We start from the raw sequence: 10,971 nt of genomic DNA, 5'->3' as shown, positions 1-10,971 counted from the left end.
AAATGCACAGTCAATAATGATTGTCCTGGAGAATTGGGGTCTGTGTTAGTATACTTCTGGAAAGATTCTTCCATTAATCTGCCCTGAAAGGGAGCTGGGTTCTCATCCTTTTGATTCACAGCTTAAAAAACAACAATCATTGCTTTTCCTAACAAAAATACAGTTTGGGTAGGTTAATTTTTCCTTCACGTGAAGTAAGCTGGGGTGGCTTGACTAGGCCCAGAGGATTTGCTTCTAGAATGTCCATTTGTGTGCTTGGGAAGCTAGTGCTGGATGTCCTCTAGGAGCTCAATCTAGGAATCTGGTTAGGGACCTTACTTAGTTCCTGCCCACATGGGCCTGGCCACATGGCTGCTGGGGCTTCCTCACAGCCTGGCAACTGAGCTCCATGAGCAAGTATTCCAAGAAGTTTGGGCAGTAGTCACAAGTTTTTTTTTTTTTTTTTAATTAAAGATTTTATTTATTTATTCATGAGAGACAGGGAGAGAGACAGAGATATAGGCAGAGGGAGAAGCAGGCTCCCTGAGGGGAGCTGGATGCAGGACTTGATCCTAGGACCCCAGGATCACAACCTGAGCTGAAGGTAGGCACTCAACCACTAGGCCACCCAGGTGCCCCAGCCACAAGACTTTTTCATGATCTTCTCTTAGTACTGTTTCTTTGGAACCATCCTGGGTTAAGATAAATGTGGGATGTCATCTTTGTTATAGGCAACATTGTTTATCATGAAAAAGACCCCTGATCTGGACTACGTGAGCTGTGAATGGACATGTAGATCCAGAGGGTCTGGATCTGTTAGGAAAAAAAAAAATGGCTTCAGGGATGCCTGGGTGGCTCAGTGGTTGAATGTGTGCCTTCAGCTTGGGGCGTGATCCTGGGGTCCGGGATCAAGTCCCACATCGGGCTCCTTGAGGGAGCCTGCTTCTCCTTTTGCCTGTCTCTCTGCCTCTCTGTGTCTCTCATGAATAAATAAAATATTAAAAAAAGAAAAAAATGGCTTCAGAAATAAGTTTTTGTTTTCCCGAATGACGTTTCTTGTTTCTGAGTATGATACTTGTGTACTTTGGAAGCTACCCTTGTGGGCTGATACATGCTAATAGTTCCTGTTGTAAATGAGGATGTGCAGGTGAGATTGTTCACACTTCCAACCACAGGGCTTACCCCTTTCAGCTGAGCTGCCTGTTTTGGAGTCTAGAAAGCACCATCTAGATAGTTGGAAGGCTTCCCGACAAAGATGTGTCTGATGCTGTCAAGAAGCCATGGTGGGTTTCCCTCTTATGTCTTTTTAACTCTACTCTGCCAACCTGCAGCCCGTCATGCCTTGTGTGTGTGAACATCAACCTGAACTGAAGAAATCTGCTGCTCGTCATAGATAGTGGTTATAAATAGAAAACAGGCATAGAACAGGGAAACGCAGTGTAGCTCCCAAAACATACAAGTGTTAGGCTCAGAAACAAGAAACTCCATCCAGGAAAACCAAGGCTTATCTCTTAAACTATTCTTTGTTGTCTTTCCCTGAAAGTAGATACCCTGTCTGCATCTATGTGTCCATTTGTTTTTTTTTTTAAGCAACTTTATTTTTTTAATTTTTATTTATTTATGATAGGCACACAGTGAGAGAGAGAGAGGCAGAGACATAGGCAGAGGGAGAAGCAGGCTCCATGCACCGGGAGCCCGACGTGGGATTCGATCCCGGGTCTCCAGGATTGAGCCCTGGGCCAAAGGCAGGCGCCAAACCGCTGCACCACCCAGGGATCCCTATGTGTCCATTTGTTACCTGAAACTGGATTCACCTGTTGGCCTCTTGATGCTGCTGAACCAAAAGACACAACTAAGCTAAAGGATAGGGAAAAAAAAGGTTTTATTTGCGACAAGTAAAGGAGAACACTGGGGATCTTTCCCAAAATAGAGTCTCCCTGAACAAAATTGGGGAAGTTTTAGGCTAAGAGTGTATCCATATTCACGAAGGGGCTTGCGCAATGGGGAATACAGCATGGAATTGGGGCAAAAATCATCTTGAAATGACTGAGTCCAGGTCAAGTTCACCAGAATTGGCAAGGGTAAGCATCGTCAATTCTGGCTCCTCTTAGTCCAGTATCTGAGAGCTCAAAGGAGTTTAGCAGCAAAGATAACTAATCAGTGTGCATAAGGCTGTCTTCCCTTATGAATGAACACTAGGAGTCTTAACAGTGATTCATTGTTCTGATACCATTAGTCAACCTCCTGGCTCTTTGTTCTTCATTCTTTCACAAGATAGGGGGTGGGGGCAGCTAAAATAACTTTCCTTATATCAAGAAAGCTATGTCTGTCTTTCTTTTTCTAAGGATCCCTAACTCTTTCTGTTAACACACTCACAGTTTTTTTTTAGTCCAGATCAAGTGTCCTCTTAATGACAATGTTGTCTGATAACATAGTTGACACTCCACATTTATCTTAACCCGGGTTGGTTCCAAAGAAACTGTGTGGAGAGAAGATTACCTGAGGTCAGCTTCCCACGGAGAGGCGGCTAAAACTTATCCTGAATCTTTTTTCTGCTCACTGCCCCCCACCATCAACTTGGATGAACAAGTTTAACATAGACCACCAGGACCTTGCTATCCAGAGGCATCAATGGCTTTTCACCTCCTCAAGGATTGGTGTGCTTTTTTTTTTTTTTTTTTTTTTATCATTTAGGTTTTCTGTTTGTTTGTTTAGATTTTATTTATTTTGTTCAGATTTTATTTATTTGACAGAGAGAGACATTGAGAGAGCACAAGCAGGGATAGTGACAGGCAGAGAGAGAGGGAGAAACAGGCTCTCCAGCGAGTAATGAGCCCCTTGCGGGTCTGGATCCCAGGACCCTGGGATCATGACCTGGGCCAAAGGCAGATGCTTAACGGACTGAGCCACCGAGGCGCCCCCGGTCACTTAGTTTTAATATGGGTTATAACATCATCCAATCATGGGATCAAGGGCGGATTTCATGTGCACCAAGCATAATAACATACTGCATTTACACTGTCGCTCAAAGGGTGCGCAGCTCCCTCCCGGCACCTCCCAGCCAGCATCCCCAGCTGCCCTCCCGCCTGGTAGGAGGAGCCTGAGAGGGCCGCGTGGAACAGCCCTGCAGTGCGCAGGCGCCCCCAGTAGAGCTCGCACATGCGCGCTGCTGCTGCGGCGGAGGGGTCGCCATGTTTCCGCCGAGGGGGCCTACTGGGGGGTCACCACGGGCCTCCTGGAACCTGGGACGCTGCCGAATTCGGTGGCTAGGACTACCCTTGCTTGGGGCTGCGCTCCCCCTTCACAGCCCCTTTTGGGAGCCTGGGACTCCCATCAGGTCTCCGCCACCTTTTGGGCGTCAGGCAGCCCAAGTTCCGCGTTTCTGGAGTGGAGTCCGGAGAGTCGTGACCCGCGTGGCCGCACCTGGGCAGGTTACACAGGTGCATCTTCCACGGGGCGGAAATCCGTGTGCCTCCCTTTATCTAGACCGAGATCTCAGGTCTCACACGTGGGGTTCGTACCCCCATGCCCGTGTCTGCTCCGCCCAGGCCCTGGCGTCCCTCAGGCGGTAGCCGGTGCGTTGGAAGAGCCAGCACCTCTGGCTGGCAGAGGCCCATCTGCTGCAGCTGCACGGACACCTGCGGGACGCCCGCCAGCCTAGCTGCTGCTGGATTTTGGTTGCTGGCTTTTCAAGGCTGATAAGGAATGTAGATAAGCAAGCGGAGGTGCTTGCCCTCCTCAAAGGAAGGTCAGGTGAGAGACAAATACGTGTCTGTGTAGGAGGTAAAATGCACCCTGAACGGAAAGAAGCAGCTTTAAATATTTGCAAAGCCCACGGGGTGTCAGTGTTAGACGACCAGGATGGTTCTGGTGGAGGAGGAACTTCACTGCCCCTGCCTTGGAACTCCCTAGGCTTTACTGTCATCCCTCCCAAAGTTCCTTCAGCGGTAGGTTCAGAAACTAAGGAAGATTCATAAAAGGGTGTGACAGAGCAAAAAGTAAAAGGTGCCAACATTTCTTCCTCAGGTTCAGGCTTCTACTTTTCCTGCTGGCCAGAGCTAAGGATAGTGAAATGTAGCTTGTGGTCAGGATGGTTGTTTTCACTTTTACACATGCCACATGCTTCTGGACATTTTACTTTTACTTTGTTTTTTAACTTTTTTTTTTTAAGAGAGAAAGCCTGTGGGGGTTGGTTGTTAGGGGGTGGGTAGGGGCAGAGGGAAGGGAGGATCCAAGCAGGTTCCACACCCCAGTGTAGAACCCAACAGGGGGCTTGATCTCATGACCCTGAGATCCTAACCTGAGTGGAAAGCAAGAGTCGGCCACCAGCGGAGCCACCCAGGAGCCCCTGGCCATTTTAAATTGGTCAGAGGAGGATATTTATTAATATTTTATTAAAAGTGACCAGGAGATTTCCAGGGATTTTTTTTTTTTTTTTATCCAGGGACAGGGGAACACCTAGCATTACAAGGGGAAATAAAATGTAAAAAGAGGTGTGAAAACAAAAGCTACTTTGTAATTATATTCCATGAGTCATGCTTTGTTCATTAAAATGATCCCATTTAGGGATCCCTGGGTGGCGCAGCGGTTTGGTGCCTGCCTTTGGCCCAGGGCGCGATCCTGGAGACCCGGGATCGAATCCCACGTCAGGCTCCCGGTGCATGGAGCCTGCTTTTCCCTCTGCCTATGTCTCTGCCTCTCTCTCTCTGTGACTATCATAAATAAATAAAAATTAAAAAAAAAATTAAAAAAAAATAAAATAAAATGATCCCATTTAAATGCTTATTCAGCTTTATTGAGGGATGATTGACAAATGTTCATTTGGTATGTTTTAAAGTATTCAATGGCATGATTTTATACATGTATACATTTGTGTGTTGTTGATATGGGAAACAAAGGCAGAAGAGAAATTATTGAATTTCCTTACTGCGTACAGCCCCTGACAAGTCCTTGAAACAGGCAGCTACCTTCCTCCAGGGACTCAGCTGCCTTGATGTTGACACTATGCTAAGGGCAAAAGGCAGCCTTAGCCTGACACTCCCCAGGATCCTGTGAGTCTCCTTTAAACATATAGAAATTCCTTTTGGAAACTTCCTTTGTCTCTGTCCCACACCCCCCACCAAGATGTATGTTGGCGCTTATACTCCAAGCATTGGCCAACTGTATACATCTGGAGGGTCTCGTGACTGAGTTTTTACTAAACATTAATAAATGACCTTTTCCTAACAATAGCCAGCCTCCTTAGGGTCCTGGAAACCTTGTTTGCAAAATGCCTGGGAGGTTTGTGCTGTGGGTAACCCCCTTCCAACTTGAAAGTATATAATCAGTCACCCATCACAACCCAGTGCAGCTCTTTCTGCCCACAGGTCCTGTCCCCATGCTTTAATTAAACCACCTTTTATGCACTGAAGATGACTCAAGAATTCTTTGTTGGCCTTTAGCTCTGAACCCCCAACACTTTCTACATCATTCTTAGCTTTAAAAATAGACTTGGCCAGTTATTTTATCAGCAGAAGATGGATTTATTGGGAGAATAAAAGAGAACTGCAATCCCGGACAAACAAGCAGTGGTCAAACTACAGGCATCTGGAATTCCAAGTGTGGTGGTTTCTCACTGGAGGAGCTGTTGCCTGGAGGGATGAGGAAAGCAGCTTCCTTCTGCTGGTAACTGGTATCCACGTGCAAGATAAAGTTCATGCAAGGTCAGGTTTCTCTCTTCCTGTTGGGTGTGCAATTGACTGTGAATGGTGGGATGTGAGAACTCCTGCCCAGACCTCCCCACTTCATTTAATGTAATTAAATTTATTTATTTATTTAAATTTTATTTATTTATTCATGAGAGACACGCACACAGAGAGATAGAGAGAGAGAGGCACACAGGCAGAGGAAGAAGCAGGCTCCATGCAGGGAGCCTGACATGGGACTTGATCCAGGGTTTCCAGGATCACACCCTGGGCTGAAGGAGGTGCTAAATCGCTGAGCCGCCTGGCCTGCCCTCCCCACTTCATTTTAATGAGATTTGCCATTACTAATTTTCACAATATATATTTATAGTGGGATGATTACTAAGATAACATTCATCAAGACCTTTGTGTGTGTGTGTTTTCAGACTGCTTAAGATCTCATAGCAACTTTTAAGTATATAATACCGTATATATTATTGACTGTCGTCACTGAACTGTATGTGAGAGCCTCAGAACTTATTCTTTTTTTTTTTTTTTTAAGATTTCATTGATTTGAGAGAGCGCATTAGTGGGGCAAGGGGCAGAGGGAGAGGATGAGGCTCGATCCCTGGACCCCAAGATTATGACCTGAGCTGAAGCCAGACACTTAACCAATTGAGCCACCCAGGTGCCCCTCAGAACTTTTTTTTTTAAGGTTTTATTTATTCATGAGAGACAGAGAGAGGCAGAGACACAGGCAGAGGGAGGAGCAGGCTCCATGCAGGGAGCCTGATGTGGGACTCAATCCCGGGACTCCAGGATCATGCCCTGGGCCAAAGGCAGGCGCTAAACCACTGAGCCATACAGAGATCCCCCCTCTCAGAAGTTATATTAGAAAAGTGTGTGGTTTTGACCTCAATCTTCATTTCTGCCTCCTCCCAGCCCATGGCACCCACCATTCTATCTCTGCTTTGTTTCTGTGAAATCAGCTTTTTGTTGTTGTATATTCTACGTATAAATGATATTCTGTGCTATTTGTCTTTCTCTGCTTGGCTTCTTTCATTTAGCATAATGCCTTCCTGGTTCATTGATGTTGTCACAAATGGCAAGATTTCCTCTTTCATGGTTGAATGGTAGTGCATTGTATTTATGATGTATACCACATTTTCTTTATTTATCTGTTCATCTGTCAGTGGGCTTTTAGGTTGTTGGATATGGATATCTTGGCCATAGCAAACGTGCCACAGCAAACGTGGGTGGGCAGCTGTCTTTTCAAGATAGTGATTTTATCTCATTTTGTAGATAGTTGAAGTTAGAAATAAAAATATCAGTTATTTTACCAGCGCCCTCACCCCCCATTTTTTTTTCGGGAACAGAGAATTGGAATCTGACACACATGAGCCCTGGCAAAACCACAGGCAAGTCTAGAAAACAAAGGGGAGACTCATCCTTTACAGAGGAAAGTGGGAAGGTGGGCGAGACTGTTATATAGGAGAGGCCCATTGGAGTAAACTGGGGGTTCTCAGTGCAGAGGCTTCTCATTGACTGCACTGTGACAGTCTCACTGGCTGCGTTCTTGCCAGGACAGAGTCTTCCTCTTGCTGAGGTAGTCACATAGGCTTCTCCCAGTTAGTTCTGTGAAGGGTTATGTGTGGTATAACATGAAAGTTTCCCCTTCTGGGCTCCTGACTCCATTTTTTTAAAAAAAGATTTTATTTAGTTATTTGAAAGAGGGGGAGAGAGCACAGTGGGGGAGGAGCAGAGGAAGAGGGAGAAGCAGACTCCCTGCTGAGCAGGATGCCCAACATGGGTCGATCCCAGGACCCTGAGATCATGACCTGAGCCAAAGGCAGATAATCAACTGACTGAGTCACCCAGGCGCCCCTCCTGACTCCATTTTTTGTTTTGCACAGATTTTATTTATTTATTCGTGATAGACATAGAGAGAGAGGCAGAGACACAGGCAGAGGGAGAAGCAGGCTCCATGCAGGGAGCCCAACGTAGGACTTGATCCCGGGTCTCCAGGATCAAGCCCTGGGCTGAAGGCAGGTGCTAAACCGCTGAGCCACCCAGGCTGCCCTCCTGACTCCATTTTAAGTGAGGTTGACTTTATTCAGTTTCAGAGGGGATTAAGACAGTAAGAAAATGAAAAGAGAAGTCTTGATTTTATAAATTCCTGCAACGTGAAGCCATCAGATCTTCTAGAAACTGCTTTCTAAATTTCACAGGTCTTTGGTTGATTTCTGTTCTTTTTTTTAATTTATTTTTTCCATTTCAAGATACACATGCAAAATTTTCTAGAAAAGGGTTTTCATCTCATCCTTATATTAATACTAATACCCCAAAACTCAAATCCCAAGCATCTTCCTTATGATGCCTCAGCACCTCAGGAAGATGGTATCATCCCTGTTTTACAGATGAGGGACTGAGGCACAAGGCAATGTAGGTCGTGAAGGAGTCTCTGAGTGTCCCAAGATGGGCAGCACAGGGCCAGCCCACAATCAGCTTCTCTGGGGGGTGGAGGGGGGAAGCTAGTGGTGTAGGTTGGGGTGTCTGCTGGCATGTGGAAAACATCATCACATTTTCATAAGGAGCTCATCTAGAAAGGTTTCCTTTAGCCACAGAGAAAGAAAAATTAGGAAATTATGAGACACCGACAAGGAAAAGAATGGAAAGATTCCAGAAATGGGCAGAGAGAGAACAACAGGACAGGGCTGGGGCAGGAGAGGCAGTCTGGTTGGCTCAGTAATTAGAGTGTGCGGCTCTTGATCTCGGGGTCAGGAGTTCAAGCTCCACACTGGGTGTAGAGATTGCATAAATAAACTTAAAAAATTAAACAGCAGAACAGAGCATCCTCTTATGACCTTCTGTGTCCCTCATCCCTCCTTCCTTCCCTCAGTCATGAGCAGTTAGGGGCCTTTACCTGGGGCAGTTCGTGGAGATAGGGGATGAGAAGCATTGGGACTTGTCACCCAGTACCTTCAACTTCACGACAAACTTCTGGGAGCCGAAGGAGTCAGGACAGCAGAGCTCCATGCAGGGCCAGAAGGTGCAGTTGGGGCCACAGAGACGAGTCCGGTTCAGAGGCAGGACGGTGTCATAGTCACAGCACTGCTCCAGGGGGTTGTAGATCTGATCCCCACACCGGGGAGCAGGCTGGCACAGCCACAGCCCTGAGCCCACGGGGGCATCTGGTGGAGACACTGATGATGTGAGTCCAAGGAGGAACAGATACCCACTTTCCAAGGGCAGCCTCCTCCCTCCTCATTCTTTGTCCTTACCTGTTACTGCTTGTGAACACTGGAGGAAGAAGAGTGCTATGCAGACAGGAACTGTGGGAGAAAGAAAAGGGGGCTCTTGCACAGTTCCCAAACCGAATTGCAACATGGGGGGGGCTTCCTGCACACATAACACCAAACAAATTCCAAGGTATCAGCAGTGTCTGCTAATTCAACTCCATTCTGACACTGTCTGTGCAGAGATAGAATCAGATTCTAACAGGTTAAGGGCTCAGTCCTACAAGACCATACCCCATGGCACCCCGCAGATGCTAGTTACAAGCCCCAGGCCAGTACCTCTGCTTCTGACCCATCGGCTACAGATTGGAGATTCCAGCAACCTTCTCCTTAGGTTCTTTCAGTTTACTAGAGTGGCTCACAAAACTCAAGGGAACATTTACCTACATTTACTGGTTTATTAAGGGATGTGATAAAGGATAGGAATCAATAGCCAAATGAAAAGATACATAGGGTGAGGTCTGGGGAGGGGTTGTGGACCATCCATCCCCCTCCAGATGCGCCACCCTCGTCAGAGCCCATGGATTCACCAATCTGGAAGCCCTCCAAACCCAATCCCTTTGGGTTTTCATGGGGCTTCATTGAAAAATCATGATTGACAAAGTCATTGGCCGTTGGCTGATTCAGTGTCTAGCTCCTCTCCCCTCCCTGGAGCTAGGGAAGGTGGGAATAAAAGTTCCACTCCTTCATGCACAGGGTTGGTCCTCCTGGCTACCAGCTCCCATGCTTGGGTCCAAAAGTCACCTTCATTAATAAGGCACCCATCTCACCTTTATGTCTCTGAATCATTTTCAGGAATGCTGAAGACCAGATATACCATGGGAAATATATTTTGGTTATCTCAATGACCAAATAAATATTTCTTATGAATCATATTGCAAGGTGGAACATGGGGTGGAGAAAGTGGTCAAGGGGTCCTCAGGGAAGGCAGATGAGTATGGAAGAAGCCCCAGGTTAGGGGGATTTAAAGGTGTGGATTTTGGTTTCCTCAGCCAGGCCCTGTGTAGCTGCAGCCTGCCAGGTGAGGGGCAATCAGGGAAGACTTGAGTCCTCAGCCTTGGCTCCCAGACAGAAGGTTTCTGGATTGTCTAAGAATGGAGCGGTGGGGCAAGATGAGGTGAGATGCTCCTGAGGCGACCAGGGGTGGGGAGGAGATGGGAATGATGTTGAGATTTGGGAGCTGCACTGGGGATGGGGTGAGATGATGCTAGCATTCGGGGTCCTCCTTACCTAAGATGGAGCTTCGTGGTGTCATCGCTTCTGAAGAGGCTCTAGGACAGTGAAGGAGAGAGCGATCAACTCGGGAATTTCTGTAGGCAGCTGCCCCAACCTTTTGTCACCAGTTTCTGATTGGGCATTCAGATCAGGCCACCCTTCAGCTAGCTCTTCAGATTCTTCAGGAATCACTAGCACATAGTTTCTCTAGGAGGGGACTGGCTGGTCTGCTCAGGAGGTGTGAGCTCCTGAAAGCAAAGTGTTCCTAACTGACTCATTGCTGCTTCCTGGTCTACTCAAGGCTTCCCATGGCTGCAGCTTGGCCCTAACCCAGCTTGAGGTGCTCAAGAGTTTCCACCTGGGCACTGAATGGAGCCAAGACTCCCTCATAACAACACTCATTCCACATTCCCAGGCTCAGTCCCTCCCCCCCCCCCCGCCCCATTCAGTTTCCCAGCTCGGGCCCAGTGACATACACATCTTGGTTCCCACTCCAAAACTAATTCTCTAAATTAAAAAAGTTTTTAAATTTTTTATTTAAATTCAATTAATTAACATATAGTGTAATTTTAATTGCAGAGAGAGAGGTCAGTGATTCATTAATCTTATGTAACACCCAGTGCTCATTACACAGTGTGTCCTCCTTAATGCCCATCACCCAGTTACCCCATCCTGCTACCCCTCTTCCCCTCCAGCAACCCTTAGCTTGTCTCCTATCATAAAGAGTCTCCTTATGGTTTGTTTCCCTCTCTGATTCCATCTTGTTTCATTTTTTCCTCTCTTCCCCTATGATCCTCTGTTTTGTTTCTTAAATTCCA

General features: G+C 46.8%; 1 protein-coding gene across 4 annotated transcripts; it reads right to left on the bottom strand.

Annotated features, from left to right (window-relative positions):
- Positions 1-5,471: 5,471 nt before the first annotated feature.
- LOC612207 (insulin growth factor-like family member 3) lies at positions 5,472-10,389 on the bottom strand. 4 transcript variants are annotated; one of them, XM_038525655.1, is made up of 4 exons: positions 10,169-10,323; positions 8,924-8,974; positions 8,566-8,833; positions 5,472-5,698 (listed from the first exon to the last, which is right to left on the bottom strand). In XM_038525655.1, exons 1-4 carry the CDS (start codon positions 10,191-10,193, stop codon positions 5,683-5,685), a joined length of 360 nt encoding a protein of 119 aa, XP_038381583.1. In that variant the 5' UTR covers positions 10,194-10,323; the 3' UTR covers positions 5,472-5,682. The 4 variants fall into 4 exon arrangements, with proteins under 4 accessions (XP_038381583.1, XP_038381580.1, XP_038381581.1 ...); XM_038525652.1 differs by having other exon boundaries at positions 5,478-5,698; positions 8,622-8,845; positions 10,169-10,389; XM_038525653.1 differs by having other exon boundaries at positions 5,478-5,698; positions 8,622-8,833; positions 10,169-10,349.
- Positions 10,390-10,971: the final 582 nt, after the last annotated feature.

The sequence above is a fragment of the Canis lupus genome, chromosome 1 (genome assembly GCF_011100685.1).
Source record: "Canis lupus familiaris isolate Mischka breed German Shepherd chromosome 1, alternate assembly UU_Cfam_GSD_1.0, whole genome shotgun sequence".
NCBI classification, from domain to species: domain Eukaryota; kingdom Metazoa; phylum Chordata; class Mammalia; order Carnivora; family Canidae; genus Canis; species Canis lupus.
This window is presented reverse-complemented; position numbering and strand designations above follow the sequence as displayed.